General features: G+C 37.6%; 3 protein-coding genes across 5 annotated transcripts in view; all 3 read left to right on the top strand.

Annotated features, from left to right (window-relative positions):
- Positions 1 to 561: 561 nt before the first annotated feature.
- On the top strand, positions 562 to 2,995 carry LOC139972678 (transmembrane protein 69-like). Of its 2 annotated transcripts, none has more exons than XM_071979195.1 (2): positions 562 to 714; positions 1,364 to 2,995. In XM_071979195.1, exon 2 carries the CDS (start codon positions 1,462 to 1,464, stop codon positions 2,251 to 2,253), a length of 792 nt encoding a protein of 263 aa, XP_071835296.1. In that variant the 5' UTR covers positions 562 to 714; positions 1,364 to 1,461; the 3' UTR covers positions 2,254 to 2,995. The 2 variants fall into 2 exon arrangements, with proteins under 2 accessions (XP_071835296.1, XP_071835297.1); XM_071979196.1 differs by lacking the exon at positions 562 to 714 and adding an exon at positions 954 to 1,234.
- Positions 2,996 to 4,195: 1,200 nt separating this feature from the next.
- LOC139974512 (probable splicing factor YJU2B) lies at positions 4,196 to 11,363 on the top strand. The gene is made up of 6 exons (XM_071981714.1): positions 4,196 to 4,348; positions 5,292 to 5,484; positions 6,393 to 6,596; positions 6,903 to 7,075; positions 8,513 to 8,651; positions 9,419 to 11,363. The coding sequence occupies exons 1-6, from the start codon at positions 4,346 to 4,348 to the stop codon at positions 10,144 to 10,146; spliced, it is 1,440 nt and encodes a 479-aa protein (XP_071837815.1). The 5' UTR covers positions 4,196 to 4,345; the 3' UTR covers positions 10,147 to 11,363.
- A 28-nt stretch (positions 11,364 to 11,391) lies between these two features.
- Positions 11,392 to 18,500, top strand: part of LOC139974473 (cysteine repeat modular protein A-like) — a 78,108-nt gene continuing 70,999 nt past the window's right edge. Inside the window, exon 1 of one of the 2 annotated variants that reach the window (XM_071981670.1) lies at positions 11,392 to 12,935. In XM_071981670.1, the coding sequence (XP_071837771.1) occupies positions 12,854 to 12,935 (82 nt within the window). In that variant the 5' untranslated portion in view covers positions 11,392 to 12,853. The remainder of the gene's footprint in view (positions 12,936 to 18,500) is intronic. The other variant, XM_071981655.1, reaches the window with a different exon arrangement.

Consider the following 18,500-nt stretch of genomic DNA (forward strand, 5'->3'; position numbering starts at 1 on the left):
CACATTAGGAATGTTGCATCTGTGTCACCGATGCATCCACAAAACTCCACCGGTTTAATTGTGCCCTTACATATTGCTCTAAGTAGGCCTACACGTCCGTCACTGGAGTATACAGTGGAGTGGAAAGAAGGCCGGAGGGGGGGGGGGGGTGGTGCGAGATCGAAACGGAAAAAGAACATATATCACACAGTTCCATGGATTATCGTGGACCGGTTTCTCTTTTATTATTGATGAGAATAATGAGCAAAGCATATACTGGATTTGGGGCATTCAATATGAAGTAGTAATTACACCAAAACAATAAAGGGAACCAGTTCATATAGGCCTACAGCTGCGCCCCCATGTATTATACGTTTTCTGTCTAATTAATTGGCCCTTCAATGGAACGAACGGTGACGAGCTGGTGTTCGGAATTGAATCGAAACATAAGCTTAATACAATTGTCGATGACAATATATGGAGATAAAAAGTCGAATATTTGAGCGGGAAAGTCGCCGTTAAAATTGTGCATGAGCAGCCAGTCAATTTTTGTTTACTAGCAAGTAAATTATGTAAGGGCAGTATAAGAAATCGAAGCCTAGATGCGTACAGCTAGCCATATACACACGGCTCTGTCAAATCCATATGTACACGGGACCCTTATCGCGTATTAATCGTGCCGGTTGGCGCTATTGTTCGAGATTGAAATCTTGTCAGATTTCAATTAAGTGTTGGGTAATATTCAGTTTTCTTCCTAGTAACCATGGTAGATCTAGTACAAGAACTACTTGCAAATGCCTTAAAATGTAATAAACGACATATGACTAGTTTGCCTTAAAATGTAATAAACGACATATGACTAGTTTGCGAATATATTTGAACAAGTATCGGTTCTGCGAAAGAATGTCCGCACATTTGATGAACTGATACTCATAATATGCTACTATTTGCCTACAATATGCTACTATTTAGTGTACCTGTTTTGGTTCAGACAATGTGAATGATATTTTTTTTAAATATGGAAAAGGTCGCCTATTTCTCTCCTGGCAACGTACGAACTGAAAACGATTTTTCTTATTTTGATTCTGTAGGTCACTTCCAGTTGCAGGCCTAACTTAGTAGGATAGAGACTCCCTGTAAATGTGATACATCTTCTCCCTAGTGCTGTTGTTTCGGTCCTGTCATGCCTGTGGCCTAATTATAAAGTGGTTTATTTGCTTTCATCTTCAATCTTACAGGCCAAAATCTAAGAGAGGTAGACAAAAGAGGAATACAGTAGGCCTATATTGTCAATTAAAAAACTGTGACATTCACTTAATAGCCTGTTTGATAGTAACATCATATGATTTATTATCTTCCCTTAATTCTTGTTTCTTTGCTACAGAAATTCTCTGTGATTTGCTGGTGAAAGTGCAAGAAGCTAGGAATCATTCCTGTATCAAACTGACTCCTGCTTGACAAGTGCCTGACTCTCAGCACAGGATGTTTCTACAAGTTTTAATAAGAAGATCCCATGCTGTTTTTCAAAAGCTATCACCCTGTGCATCCTTTGGAAAACCAATACACACAGGACTGTTCCCTTCTCCAAAATTTAAGGTGACTAATGCATGGATTCTCCACAACACACAGATGAAACAATGTACAACTACATGTTTGTCCACAAGAATTGTAGAGCAGTGTTATCCTACCATGCAATATCAGTGTTTCCGCCGAGCTTCAAATGATGGATCACAGAAAAAACAATCTCGTATCAAAGCTTTCCATGCTCGCCTGCAGGAAGCCCCTGCACCTGCACTCTACTTAGGGTTTGCTGGTCTGATACCCTTTGTTGTTCCTGCCTTGTTCTGCCTCGGCTCCCTGTCTTACAGCCCACTCCTCGCAATTATGCAGGTGACGTATGGTGCCACCATTTTGTCATTTCTTGGCGGTATCCACTGGGGATATTCTTTAGACAATAAAGCATCACCGTCCAATTGGAGGAACCTTGGATACAGTGTGACACCACCACTCATTGCATGGGTTGGGCTTCTGATGACACCAGAATTTGGTACACTAATGCTCATGGCAGGTCTTACATTTGCATGGCGTTCCGATATGAAAGTCAAGACAGCACCATCCTGGTTCCGTGCGTTGAGGATATGCCTATCTGTGGGAGCTATTGTCTCCTTGGGGCTGACATACACCCTTGGGTTGATCTACCCTCCACCTGATACAAGTACTACGTACAACTGGGTGAAACTTATGAAGATTGTCAAAATTATTTTAGAGGACTAAGTAATCACTTTATGAAGACTCTATTGTACAATATAATGGACAGTGATTATAGCCAGTGACTTTGTCTGCAATATTTTATGATACATGTTTGTCCAAAGAGATAGTGGAATACTTAAGACAAAATGCAAATATTTTCATGACTGATTTTTTTCCAGCTGAAGCTTTTCATGTATACGTAAAGGAATGAGAAGCAAATTCTTTTATTTATTTATTCCTTGCTAGAAAAAATGAATCTGTGCTGATGGTGTACATGTGCTTGAGTTTGCACATGTGTCTGTGTGTGTGTGACACCTATTTGTAAACTATAAACAAATATATGAAGTTCATACATGGTATACAGCATGTATTTACCTAAGTTGTAAGTAAAAGAACCCTTTCAAAAAGTGGAGGTCAAAGGTCAGCATAGGTCAAAGTCTGAAACCTTGTTAACAAGGTAACTCCAAAGGTAAAACTTGATTGCATTTCATACTGTACTTGAACTGTACAAGCATAGTACTGAGTACAACATGTACAAGCACCCCATAATGTGTACTCCAGGTTAAAGGTCAGCTGAGACCAACTGAAGGCAAAGTCTGAAAGCATTGCGAGCGTAATAACTCCAAATGTAAATGTTCAATGAACATTGTATTTGATATTTAGATTCACATTTCCTGTCCAGTGTCAGCAATTGTCATAATTTAAAATACAGTATGCATTGTAATATTAACTAGGTTCTCAAATAAACTGGAGAGGAATCACTAAGCTTGCTCGCTTTATGGTTTTACTGATTGTTCTTGATATGCCCCTAGTTTTCTGAAAGCTGAAAAGTGCCCCCTTATCATATTATAAGTGCCCATTCATTTTTAATGACAAGTACCCTATTTAGAACTTAAATGAAAATGCCATTTTCATTCTTTGAAGTTGGCCTGTTGTTGAGACATTAAGAACACCCCTAAGTGGAAAGTGCCATTGTGCTACAAAAAAATAAGAAAACAGAAGACATTTTGAAGTGATTTGTGGTTTGTTTTCTCAAACCAAAGTCATATGTTCCACTGGTACTCAAAGTTTGAACCAACCAGATTGAACCCTCTTCCAACGCCTCTGGTTCGGACAACAACATTTTTGAATAAAGTAAAATCATAATTAATACCAACTTAAGGAATGAATCTCAACATGTTCAAAAGGAATTATATTTGGAGTATAAATATTTCCAACTGAATGCAATAAGCTGTTTTGCTTGCTAACAACACTTCAAGCTAGTTTTTGATCAAAATCAGAGATTGCACAATCACACATCAAAGCATGCAATGCTATGCAGGATTTCAATGGTGGAGGGGGTGTATTGCAAATGCTTATCTACCCCCCCCTCCACAGCCCACCCCACCCCTTCAATGACTTACATAAGGGAATGAGCTCTTATGCAAGGAAAGATGTATCCAGGTTCCATCGAAGTGCTCAAGGACGTTTCCCCAAACATTTCTTTTGTTTTCTGGCAAGCCATGGTACATATGCCTACCATGTATCAAGGTCTTGACCCAAACTTCAGTGGGGTCCTGTGCACTATTAGTTTAGTAGAAAAAAAAAAAAAAAAACGATCAGGAGGGACATTCAAGTCCCTATCAAGGACCCTATAGGTAATTAACTGGCCTATTAACAGTTATTAACTGACAAAACATACATAATGTTTCAATATCAAGGAAAACCTTGAAATTAAGAATTAATTGTTGTGAGTGGCAGTTTACGCTTCCATAGTCTGCAACAAAAACAACACATATGCCGATGCACTGCCTTAGAGATTAAGAATATATTTTTCTCAGTGACAGCATTACTGTACCGTTAGCCACTAAACATCCAAATCTTTGCGAAACACTATTCTCGAAATTAAGAAAAGTTTCTCGCAATTTCGAATTTCTATCGCACTACTTTTTATGAGTGTTAGCATTACGCTTCCGTAGGAAAGTAAATAGACAGGCTACACGTTCTAGCTCAATATAGCATATGAGTAAACCGAGAATGGTCAGCTAACTCCGGGAGAATATTTTCTTGGTCCAGTTGTGCGAGGTTACTCTGAAATTGTCACAAAAACAACTACAGCGTTCATTTAGGTAGCAAAATGGTAAGTTTTGTGAGACTGTGAGAGTCTATTGTAGTATCAAAATTTAGCAACATTGGCAATAACATATAATCGAATTGAGGATGGCCTCACTAAGTTCTAACGTTATTACTATTAGACCTAGCCTAGGATTGTAGGATATCATGTTTATGCCTAACGTCACGAAGGCCTAACCAGAAGAAGGCCTAATTAGCTTAAGTGTAACTATTGTACGCGATCCTAAACTAACAAACGATATTTCAATTAAGATGATAGTCCAGAACAACATTTATAGCATACATAGTATGATAACAAATGCTGGTGAAGTTTTCATCCAATTCTTAGATGGCATTCTCCCTTATGAAATTGGCCTTATTGAAATTGTCATACAGTCATAGTTTGGTACAATAACATTATTAACAGTGAACTTGAAGCAAATTGATGTGATACTGCACACCGAGAAGAAACTGTTTTGCTTTCCTACTTTTTAATTTTTTTCCATCTATACCCAAAGTGTTGTGAAGCTTACAATATATAAATGACAGCAGTGTATTCATACTGAAATATGGATCCCAATTTTGAAGCAGAAAATTGTGAAACAAAAATGAAGAAAAACATAAAATAAATTTATTAGTGTGCTGCTATGACATCACACCTATTTTAATCATGTCACAAATGTTGTGATCTAATAAACAGTTCATGAAAAATGAATGCAAATTCCAGCAGGATGATTACTGTATGTTCTTCTGGCATTTGTGAAATAGGTACTTTTCCCCTTGTCTATATTTTTAAACAGTAAAGGCAATAGTTTTAATTTTTGTTCTGTAGTCTAGTTTTCTCTTTCAACTATGTGATTTCACAGTTACTTTGATCAGATATATATCCAGAATGAGATTTATAATTGTAAAGGTCTCAAGTTACTGTTTAGATAGTTGGCTGCATTCTGAATTGTTTCTTTTGATTTCAGGCTGAAAGAAAACAAGTCAATAAATACTATCCCCCAGACTTTGATCCAAGAAAACACAAAAACTTGGACAAATACCATAACACTCATGCATTACGAGAGAGAGCCAAGAAGATTGACCAAGGTATCCTGGTCATCCGATTTGAAATGCCCTACGACATTTGGTGCGAGGGTTGTAAAATCCACATTGCGATGGGTAAGGAAATTCTCTTATTTATGTATCTTAGATCAAACCTGTTTCTTATGTACATTCTTGACATCACATCAAGCTGTATCGAGTATCTCATAATTTGATGACATACACCAACTCCAAATCCAAAAGTCACAAAGTAGGATTAATATTCGGCATAACTCTTTTTCTAATAGGGTTGTGAATGAGTGGAACGGTTTGCCTGAGAAAGTTGTACTTGCAAGTAGTGTGAATGGGTTTAAGAACGCTTTGGACAAGCACATTAAGCATTGTAATCGGGTCTGAGTGTTTGTGTCTTCAGTTGTTTTTCTCCTATAGGGTCCTTGATGGGGACTTGAGTGTCCCTACTGATCCTTTTTTTCTACTAAACTAAACTAAACTTACAGTAAAAAGGTTTCCGCTTGCCATGAGCCTTGCGAATCAAAAGCTGTTGATAAATTTATACCAGATCATGCAGGCTGGTGTTAGAACTGTAGCAGAATATTTTGGCAACATGAATGATGTTCTGATGTGTCTGGAATAAAGCTCCATTTTGGGATTGAGACATAAATAGTATTGCCCAATATGAAAGGTATGTATGACGATGACTGATGACTTACCCTATATACCAGTGTGCTTGTTGGCAAACTTATCGAAATAAATTCTGACAAATTGCACTTTCTGGTTAAATGTAATGGTTCTGAGTAATTTACCCAATAACAACCTCTCTTAAATTCTACTTCAACCTGTTTACCCATGACTCATTTTCAAAATATTTTTTTGAATTTAAAGATACAAGACATCAACAGTTCCAGAGACAATTTTGCTGCCCTTTTCACATTGGTCTAACTGAGCTACGTATGTCCACATATTTTCTGTTCCAAATTTAAGGGAATAAGGAACCTAACTTTTACCAACCTAAATCTGACCCACAGGTGTCCGATACAATGCAGAGAAGAGGAAGATGGGCTATTACTATTCTACGCCCATCTACAGGTTTCGGATGAAGTGCCACCTCTGTGAAAACTACTTTGAAATTGAGACGGACCCAATGAACTGCAACTACAAAATCATGTTTGGTGCCCAGAGGAAGAATGAAAAGTGGGATATGGCAGAAAACGAACAGGTTTTGACTGAAGGTGATTGTTGTACCACACTGAGAAATAACTGTTTTCAGAGATAATTTAGATAATTGACCATGTTTCTATCCATCATTTAATAAAAATTTTAATGTCAAATGCTTAGGATTTGAAACACCTGATCCCCAAACCAAGTCAAAGCTCTGTGATTATCAAAATATAGTAAGTAAATGCTCTTTCAAGATTCGCTTTCGAGCAATTGGAATCTGAATTAAATATTAGGTTTTCATATTTGACAGTGTTTCGCTTTAAAGTTAGCATTTTTTATATTTTATTTTACTTATTATTAATAATTTTTTGTAACAGATCGCCAGGTAGTGAAGAAGTTAGCGGCTGATGCGATGTTTAAATTAGAACATGGCGTGGAAGACAAGAAGAAGCTGCAGAAGGCTGCCCCAACGTTATCAGAACTCGTGGATGTCCAATCTGGCTGGCATGATGATTACATGCAGAACAGGATGCTGCGTGCCAAATTTAGGGTATTTATCCTTGAGTTTCTGATGAATTTGTCACCTGGCAACCTTGAAAGTTCAATGGTTTGGCTGAGTATGAAGTAGCGTGTCTTGATGGTTTTTAGTTTGCATCAGTTTTATCAACTATTGCAAGTACCTTTCCAAGTACAAGTTCAAATCTTATCTGCTAAATTTCCCATCCTCCTTTGTTTTGCTCAATGTCTAATCACATATTCAATTTCTGATGAATTTGTCACCTGGCAATCTTGTTTACATGAGTAAATTGCTGATTCAAATACCAATAAAGATTCTTGAATTATTTGATACAGTAGCAATGAACAGACATTGCCATTTGAGCTATATTATAATTAGATTTATGCAAAGAGTTGATATGCAAATGCTTCTCTAACTTCAGCAAAAAGTTAGGCAGTCTTGATGTGTGATAGTAAAACAGCTTGAATACAAGTAGAATTCCCCTTGGTAGGAATATGAGTAAACAGTACAAGGCTCTAAGCTTGATGGAAAGTTCTTGATCTTGCCTTAGTATATACAGTAAAGTAGATTTATTCCAAAATGTAGTAGTAACTTTATAAATCCATTGGAGTGAGTATGATCACAGACAAATATGCTAGAATAAAAGGACAGACAAATATGCTAGCATTTGAGTACAGGCAAATATGCTAGAATACAAGGACAGGCAGTTATGCTACAAAACGAGTACAGACAAATATGCTAGAATACGAGGACAGACAAATATGCTAGCATTTGAGTACAGGCAAATATGCTAGAATACAAGGACAGACAAATATGCTAGCATTTGAGTACAGGCAAAAATGCTAGAATACAACGACAGGCAGTTATGCTACAAAACGAGTACAGACAAATATGCTAGAATACGAGGACAGACAAATATGCTAGCATTTTAGTACAGGCAAATATGCTAGAATACAAGGACAGGCAGTTATGCTACAAAACGAGCGCAGACAAATTTTCCAGAATACGAGGACAGACAAATATGCTAGAATTTGAGTACAGGCAGATATGCTACAATGCAAGGACAGGCAGATATGCTAGAAAACGAAGAAAAGCAAATATGTTAGAATACAAGGGCAGACAAATATGCTAGAACACAAGGGCAGTCATATATGCTAGAATACGAGGACAGGCAGATATGCTAGAATACGAGCACAGGCAGATATGCTAGAATACGAGCACAGGAAAATATGCTAGAATATGAGGACAGGCAGATACAAAACACTGACATATATGCTAGACTATGAGGACAGAAAGATATGCTAGAATACAATGACAGACAAATATGCTAGAATTCAAGTACAGGCAAATATGCTAGATTACGAGGAATGGAAATGTTGATGTTTCTTGTCATTGTCCTCTCATCCCTGGTAAAAGGTTCACAAGATCCTTTTTCTATTATTATTAGCTTCATCGTTGTATTCTTTGCAGAAAGAGAAGAAGGATCTGCAGGTAGAAGAATCCAAAGACAGAGACTTGCAGGTGAAATCATCTTTAGAAATTGATTTAGTTCCAGAGACAGAGGACGATAAGAAGCTAGCAGCTCTTTTGAAGTACAGATCTGTTGACAGTAAGAGATAGTTTTATGTCGTCACGGTGTAAGGCAGTGCTAATGGCAATCAGTCTGCTATTTGTACCAGTCTGTCAAATTTTCAAGTTATTTTCTGTCATGATGTTCTTGTCTTATGTCTTCTCTGTTTCAGGGTTCCTTGGTCATTTCCTTGAAAATGATACATTCCATTAATATGTAGGAAACAGAAGTAAGAATATGAAAAGACAGAAAAGGATTTATAATGATTTGCAAAAACATCTTGAGAGTGTTGGAATTAATCAATTAGAATGTAAAATTCTTTGGAATTGTTCACAAGTTTTTGAAGTAAATAAAAAACGGACTACTGACTGGGAAGTTATACACAAACAGGAAAAGAACAAAAAAGTTTTGTTGCTCTTGTCCAGGTTTTAAAGTGAAACTTTAAAGTTTAAAGTAACAACAATTTTCACTGGAAGCAATCCAACATTTGCAAAAAAGGAAGGGGGGGGGGGAGACTATAAGGAAAGTGGGTGATTGAGTTCTGGAATTAAATATGTAACAGGATTTTTAGAAAACAGACTTTTTGGTATCCCTAAATTTCTTTCCCCTTTTAGTTTACTTGAGACCCGTGGCATAATTATTGCTTATAATTATGAAAAGATATTGACATTAGATTAATCAAAACATTTATTTGCCTTATGAATGTGTATGATTTACACCAACATTGATTTACTTTAGAAGTCAAAAGTTTCTCTTCAAACTTGGCATTGATTTTTAAATGCTTGCATTATCTGTCTGCCAAACAGGTTTTGATGAGAAGCAACTGAAGAAAAGAACAGAAATCCGAAATCAGTCCATTTTTGTACCACCGTCCGACTCCAAACTATCACCCGTAGATCGAGTAGATAGCAAAACATTGACGCTCAAGAGGTTAAACAAGCAACTCGAAAGTGCAGCAAAGGCAAATCCTGCGGGTTTTAGCATCTTTGATGATGATACCGCGAAAAGGAAGAGAAAGGCTGTATCCAGTGTCCTGGTGAAGAGACGAAAGAGCGATTCTAAGAGAGTCGAATGTCATGAAGGAGACGAACCTGTTGCGACGGAGGAGGTTCAACCCAAGACGAACGTCTCGCTGAACCACGAGAGGTTGGATGAGTTGACGAACTCGTCATCCTCCAAGGGTGTGGAAGGTGACGATGATCACAGACCGAATGATGACAAATTCCTTAGGACTCATCCTGCAAACCAACGAGACCATCAACTTTCATCGACTTTCTCTAAATCTGACGTTTCGTCATCTTTCGTAGCAGCCCCTCGGAATTCTGATTTAACCTCAAGAGTTAGCCCTGTAGAATTGGACAATGGTGAAATCGATAATGTAACAGTGAATGGACTGAGTACAGTGATTGAGCGACCGGACAATAAATGTCCGGATGTGAGGAGCACGACAGAAACAGCACAAATGTCTTCTACGGGGAATGTGAATATTTCATTGGTTGGAGATTACGTCACCAGCAGTAGTGACTCGGAATAGATTTATAGTGTAGAGTGCAAAAAACCCTGAATCCTAGACCTGCTTGAACACCCCTGAACATCTCTGGACTGATGTTCAAGCGTTGTTGGGTCATCTGAGATGGCTTGATTTTCTTGTTGGACAACTGAATAATTACGTTATACTTTACATGACACATTAATCACGTAGAACAATCAACCTTGCTATTTTACTCACAACTAACTTTTGGTTGTCTCAGAGGGCAACCATGGAAAGTTTTTTACAATTCAGCATATCACCTTGTATTTCCCCTTATCGTGTCTATTCCTGTATGAACAGCTCATGTGGCAATGAATAAGAGATATCATATCTTTGCATATAAGTGTGTTCTTCTCATCTTTCTCTGACTATTTTTGGAGGTTTCTTCTCTCTCCAGTCATTCTGTTCTTGGAAGGAAAGTCCAATCAATCGTAATAGACCTGCGAGAAGACGAAGGGAAGTCACGGTTAAGGGTGCGGAGGAGAGTGGTCGGGGTGAGGAAGAGGCGGAGTAGAGTGGTTGGGGTGAGGGTGGTTGGGGTGAGGAAGGTTATGAAGGAGCAAAATGGCAACTGAGATACTAACATTGAAGTCAAGCTGAAGACTAAGTCAATTGGTTTACCATAAGTATTGGCTGTTTAAGTTATTTAAAGCATCTTACATAGGTTCAGCAATGTTTGGTTGCAAGGGATTTGGTTTTGCTGGTGCAGAATTCCCTGTCAGATAATTATCTTTTTCCTGCAGTTTTCTAGCTACTCTGTTATTTGTCTTTCTCTTTTCCATGCAGTTTCTGTTCATAATTTGCTTATATAAATATATGGCTAATAATTTACCAGACTTGACGAACCCATCTGTACAGTCTTAATCGATCGTGGCAGTGGATTGAGTAGGTTTTTAGAATCACCTGACAGTAGGTTGCTTCGTTAATCATATTCCTGTTAGAGATCATTAGGTTTGCAACTTAATTAGACTTACTTCAAAGTCGTTTTGGCAGCCTATCTTTAAAAGCAACTATCTCAGCAGGTCTGAAAAGGGTATGTTTGTGTGAGCGGGAGGGGGAGGTGTCTGTACTCTGTTATTGGCAGGGGCCAGGGTCCTGGTGGGGGCTCAGTGCAGGGGATGTAGCCCCCGCAGACATTTGTTGGTTTCTTGAGGCAGTATTTAAGCATAAATGTACACTCTGAAATATATATTATTTATATATATATATATATATATATATATATATATAAATATAAACATAATACTCTGAAATGTCTTTGGGAATTTGTCTCCTTTTGTTTCCTCACTACAATGAATGATAACAATCGCACAAATGAGAGTCAATAGCTACCAACACTTTGCAAGGTATATGCCAATATTTATTTCACAAAACGCAATTATATGATGAGTGCCCATAGTTCAATCCGAAAAGATTTCCACAAATAGTCACATTTTAACACTAGTTTACTAAAGGTCCTCCCATGTTTAGATCGTTTTGAAAAAAAAAAAAAAATTGTATATGGATAGTATATGAAAACAGTACTATGTTCTTATTTGTTTTGCCAAGTGTAGGATGCATCTCTATGGTAGGTCAATTGATGGATTTTCAAGTGGACGTGCATAGTTTACTTTTCGGGTTGGTTTAAAGGTCAAAGTTTTCCATTTTACCAAGAAACAAGGAGGGTTTGTTTACCAATTAAATCAGCTGGTTGCGGTTTCCGTACTAAAACTTCGGACTTTGTAACATCAAAGAGAATCATTCAATTTCAAGGGTAAGTGGCATGAAGCTCATGACTTTCTCAAGTCGTTAGTCCGGATTTCGAATAAATATTACAAGTGTGTGATATCTTCCAAGTGGAATGAAAACGTTTCAACTCGTTCTTGTCAATTTTCCGTCGCATAATATGGAACTCTATCAAACTTTTCCTTCAGTTTAATCAGAAGTTGCTTTCAGACGATAATACTTCTTTGCCTGTAGTCACGTGATGATGTTTCTCCACATTCTTATATAAGCAACTTTGTTCAGTCCGAGATAGCCGTACGTCGTACCATGATGTGCTGCAAGCATAGTATAACATCGACCTATGTGTAATAACTACTATTATAGGCTTTCAGAGGTATCGAGGGCAAGTTCGATCGGGCCCTAAGACTATTCTATATCACCGCCAATTCCCTCTCCCATTTTGTACTTTTCTAATTTCTTTTACTTAAGCATCTAGTATAACAATTTCAGAATGACTATAGTTTCCAACACTTTGCTTGTGCCTCTTCATATTTCCTGAGCCCCCTAATTAACACTGCTAGCTCGGGGCTGAAGCCCAGGCACTAATCGATCCCCTCCAACAGGCTCTGATGACGATTAAGCATCCATTGTTTACATTCATGGCAGAAACAACCGCATTCGTTAACATCGGTTTCTAGTGTTGATTGTCGTATAGCGGGGTAAAAATAGTCATTTCGACAAAAGCACAACTAGTTGCTCTAAAAGGAAAATACTTGAATAGAAATCATTACGTTAAGTACTCGAAACCGAAAGTAAAATGTAATAAGGAAGAGGATGAACAAAGTCAGAAGTTGTGCAACTTTTTGAAATATTTCAGTAAACTGTGTTATACTTGTAACGCAAGATAAATATAATTGTTTCATCTTTTTTTTTTACCATCAAACAAGCGACAATCTTTGAAAGTAGTGAAGGATGTTAGTCCATTGTCCCCCTTGATATTCACATCATGTTGGTCTGGCTTTACTTGGTTGGTCTATATTCTCTGGTGGAGATAGGAGCTTTAGGCAAGGATGAATGTGTTACTTCAGGTGAGTCCATCAGGGATTCAGCAAATTAGGGGGTGAATCAATTATCGGTCGGTAGCTACTGATATTGCGGTGCATTAGAAAACATTGGTAAATGTTAAAGAAATACTCATCGTGCTAAAGAATTATAATATATACCTTGTAATGATCAAACTTATCTGTGGTGCAAGTCTAATTATTGCCAACAAATTTCCAGAGGACGGGGTTGGACTCACTTTGCAGGTGAATATTGTATTCGCAAAGAAAACATTGCATTCAAGTTCCATGTTTGTTGTTAAACGGGAATACAAAAGATATGACTTAGTTTAATAGCTTTGAAGTAAGAGTATCTGATATATGAGTATAGTCCTTGCCTCAAACAAGACTGTAAACCTTCAACTTAACTTTGTAACTTTTATCTGCCTTAACTTTTAATGCTCATTAGAGCCGGGAAGGCAAAAGTAACACCCCCATTCTCGATGTTCCATACAATAATAAGAGTGGCAGGTTATTAACCTCACAATTTTCCATGCAATTTGACAAGATAACCATGCCGTAATTTACAATTCCGTATGCCATCACCAAGATTTAGGAAAAGTCAGTATGGTAGAATCTCATCACGAAAACATCATTAAACATTTTTCTCTCACCAAACTGCATCACCAAATTCTCCACCTAGATACATTATACAATCCTATACATATAATGTTGCATATGACGTCCGGTATGCAGCACCGGTAAGGTACTGGGTAAAGTAAATTTAGGTTTTGTGGTTTTACCCCACTCAAATCAATTTTTTGCCCTGTCTTCGACGTTTCTGCCCCCGTCCCTCCTCCCAGTTTGATCATTCTTCCTCTCCCTCTGCCGATATAACACAGACAGGATTTATAATTCTGTTTGTTTCGACACACGTATACTGCTGTAGACATACAAGTATGTGGACGGAGCCTGGCGTCTGTAACTGCTCGTTTCCTCAACTGATCAACTGCACTGACAGAGGATTGACGGCACTGCCCTCAACACTGACGACACTGCCCTCAACACTGACGACACTGCCCTCAACACTGACGACACTGCCCTCAACACTGACGACACTGCCCTCAACACTGACGACACTGCCCTCAACACTGACGTAAGCACATATCATGAGCTCATATGATAAACTTTGTGTTCATTAATATAGACATGACATATACCAATTTATCGCTATATCTAACATGCTATCGATTTTCTTGTGAAAATAGGTTATGTACCTCCCCCTCCCCCATGTATCATATCCTTTGAGGTAATAGCCTACCAGTCAAGACAGAGAGTGAGGGTGGCAAGGAAAGGGAAAGAGGGGCAGGGGAGACAATGCGATCATTTTGTGGATAGGAGGTATTATCCGCAGTTATCATGCAACTTGCTAGGCAATCTTTCTATAATAATTTTATTAAACGAACGGAAAGGTGAGTTTTACCTCGAGTTTTTACTGAAAGGCGAGTTTTACCGAAAATGGACGCGTGCGTGGGGTGTATATGTATGTGTTTTCGCCATAAGTGCACTTAGGGCATAAGCCTATAATTTCTTGGTAACAACACAACTATATCTTATTTAAATTTTGCCATTAGTCGTGTTTTTTAAATTTATTATGTACCTTTGTTTCTCTGCTAGTGACCTGAGATATAACCTCATACCTGGTCAGGGGCGGGATTTGAGTTGTGAAAGTGGGGGGGGGGGGGGAACCTGCCAGCAAGACTATATAAGCGGAGCGCCACCATCGGTTGGCGCGGAGCGTCTAAGAATGTTTTTGGCTTTACAAACCCTCCAGATGGCCGCAAACGGCACTTCCCGAGTGCTCTAAGCTGCATGTACCCATCCTTGAAATATGGATCTCATGTCTGCAATTGCATCTAGATAGTTAATTATCGTTTAAAAATTTGAAGAGGATTGATAGTAGAACATATGGTCAGATGGTGATGTACAACTTTTGTTATACGTCACTATCTAAGCGGAGCGCCGTCATCGGTTGGCAAGGAGCGTCGAAATTTTCGATGAAAGGTACTCATAGATCGGTAAAATTAACACCCATATAGGCTTTAAATTGCAACTAAACAATTAATGAACGTGTGTTAATTTAGGGAGGACGGATAGAAGAACTTGTATGGTGATGTACAACTGAAGCTTATACGTCACTATTTAGGCGGTGCACCACCATCAGCTGGCGCGGCGCGTTGAAATTTAAGCAAAAAGGAAATCCTAGATCAGCAAAACTGACACCTCTGGTAACAATAAATCGCATCTAGACAGTTCTTTCCCCCTAAAATTATTAGTATATTGTGCATTGGACCGATCAAGAATATGTTCAGCACCCACTTCGAGATTCTCCCCGCGGTTCCCACTTCTTGGCAAATATTGGGGGCTGAAAATACCTTTACCCCCCCCCCCTCACCCCCACTTTCGTGTGCAAGAAATTACCTTTTATGCAAAACCAAACGTAATTGTTTAATTCATCATCAAAAATAGATCCGAAAGCGGAACTCAAAGCCACACATTATTTTATCGGCCCTACCGAAACTGCCGAGTGCTGTATATACTGTGACAATGGATTTAATGTGTTACTGTGTTAGTGCCAATTTGTAATTTACATTATTCGATTTGCATGAGTCACTCCAGAAATTCGAGCAGCAAAGAATATATATATATATATATATATATATATATATATATATATATATATATATATATATATATATATATATATATATATATATATATATATTATATGTATTTTAGGAATTTAAAATGGTAGACAGCAATTTGTGTCACGTGGACACTCCGTAATTCTGCCTTTGGGAGAAGTCGTCATTACTTATAAACTTACCTTCTGGGGATAAATGAGTTGTACTAAATAATTATGTAGCTGGTGATGTCGAACAAACTATACTCTTGTCAGTACCTAGCGATTTAGTATATGCTATACAATAGCACATATACTTGTACATCTTTCTTAGGTTTCAAAACAATATTATCAACTTACAATAAAATATCTCCGTTGATCAAATCAGTGATCTACAACGGGAAAGCGTAAATATTTCCAAAGAAGCAATTTTAATGGTCAATGGTATTCATAATGTACAAATGGAATTTACATGTTGTGGCATATCTTTGTCAATGCTTAACCTTAAGATATAGCCATATAGCATGCATCGAGTGATCAATCTATACTTCTTCATTGACAACTTAATAAGATGTTACGTACGAGATACTCGAAAGTATATGAGAGCCAAAGGTTAACAACAGGGCTTGTGGGACGGGTGACAGCAGCTATACTTGACTGAGCAAAATTAGCGTTTCCTTAATCTTTGTAAGACTCAATACCTTGGCCTCTCTTACCTGAGTTCTCGTCTGAGTTAGATGTGCAAGTGTTAGTTTTGTTGCATTCGTGACGCTGCAGGTAGAAACCTGAAAATTGCGAAACTCATCTCATGCACTTTAAAGGGATAAGATGAAGTCTTAGGTTATAAACGGATGTTTTCGAGAAATATAGAAACAAGCACTATGTGACTAAACTGCCGCCATCTTGTAAATTGTCGTTATAAAGGTGTAAAGTATACTTTTTCTTTTATGAGAATATGGATATTTATGAGAATATGTGGAAAAGTGCCTATAAAGATGCAACGGAGAGACTTTCATAGCAAATATCGCAGTAATGCTTAGGTGCACTGAGTATGAAGTAAAACATTTAATATAAATATCAGGAAGTTGTGGAGTGTGTTAATGCATTTACCAAAATATCTTTGGATGAACTGGAAGATGCGAAGAGCAGGCGTGTAGGCTTGACAAGTATTGGGCAAAATTTCTCCCATTCTTAGCTCAACGTCACAGCCAAAAGAAAACTTACAAGTGCCATATGATAGAAGGTTCCACAGAATGTGTATGAATCATTTAATTACAGCAAAGTTGGATGAATTACCTAAATTGCCAAACTTAGTAAAGGAACTAGTCTCCAAAGTACGGAATTTCTTTTACGATAGTAAGAATTTGAAAATAAAAAAGTTTGATAAGAGAAGTCGTGTTGTTATATACATATTATTAATTAACTGATATCGACAAGTTTTGGTATGTTACCAATTTCTCAAAGTATTACTAATTTATTAAAGAGTATTTTTTGTACAATTGCGAACTGTAGGCACAACAAAGGATCTTGATCGCAAAATTGACACTTTTCAAAGGAGACTACTTCGTAATATTCTCAACATTACATGGACCAATAACAAATGGTTATCAAACGATGAGCTCTACAATGAAACCAACCAAACACCTTGGTCATCCATAGTCGCACATAGAAGATTGAGATTTTTCGGTCATGTAGCAAGACCCCAGGAGGATGCCCCAGCAGAGGTTGATTTAAGAGAAGCATTGAGACATACTGCTAAACCAGTAGAAAGGCCCGTGACTACCTTGCGTGGAAAAATAAAGTCGCAATTCAAGGACATTAACATTCCGAGGAAGTAATAAACCTTCCGCAAGATCGTGATACGTGGAGGAGGTTGATCACTGAGCATGTCGGATAGACGAGACTCAACTTACTACTGCTACTAGTGTGAATACAGAGGTCCAAACATTTTCCTTATTTCTTTCTTCCTTTCCTGTATTAAAGTGTGTTCTGTGTTGCTAAGGCCCAATGCTTCTCAACTATATGTATATTGCATATTGTTGTGGCCCAAAACACACACACACACAAACAGATAAATGAAATGAATGCAAGACTATGGACTTAGACTCTGGGTGGAAAAGCAGTTCATGTTCTAACGTGTGGCTTGCCTTAAAACGTTCATTTCATTTTCAATAAACACATAAATATGGCAATTTTAACAGTGCCATCAGGATTAAAATATCTAACCTGAATATTGCCGAAATAGGTTAACGTGACGAGATGTAACAAGTGGCTATTTCATCTGTTTTAAAAATATTGTTTTATCGCATTTATAAAGAAATCAACAACACAACATTTTGCATAAAAGTTGTTGAAATGGCGAGATAAACCGTTAATATACTGTCATTTGAACCTCTTGTTTTCCTTCAAAAATTGTTGAATTTGCCAACGTGGAAAGATGTCAACAGTTTAAATATTTTGCAGAATATTGTTGATATTACGAGCTGTTATAAGTTAATTTAATACTTTTCAGAAATTGTTTTAGTGTAAAGAAATTCTTAATATCTTCATGGTACTTTTAAGCTGAAACAAAGTACAACAGAGTGTAAAGTAGTAGAAACAGGAAGTAAAAGGTGAGAGGAATTGAAATACCACCACCCCCCGGTCCATATATAGGCTTGGGGCACTCCTAAGTACGATGCATAAGCAAACAGGGAAATGCAGTGGCAGAATGAGCAATACGGTAATGAAAACTTGATATGCCCACTATATTATATCGTCTAGATTTTCTTTATGAGTTTAACTTACTTCCTTGATCACACTAGTTCAAGTTCAAACTTGTCTTTCAATCCAAGTCGTGGTTAACTGAGTCAACACAGAACAACAATGAAAGACTGCCAAATTCATTTGGCGTCATACAGATCAAGCCTTATTTAAATTCTTAATATGGT

Source organism: Apostichopus japonicus, chromosome 2 (assembly GCF_037975245.1).
Source record: "Apostichopus japonicus isolate 1M-3 chromosome 2, ASM3797524v1, whole genome shotgun sequence".
In the NCBI taxonomy this organism is placed as follows: domain Eukaryota; kingdom Metazoa; phylum Echinodermata; class Holothuroidea; order Aspidochirotida; family Stichopodidae; genus Apostichopus; species Apostichopus japonicus.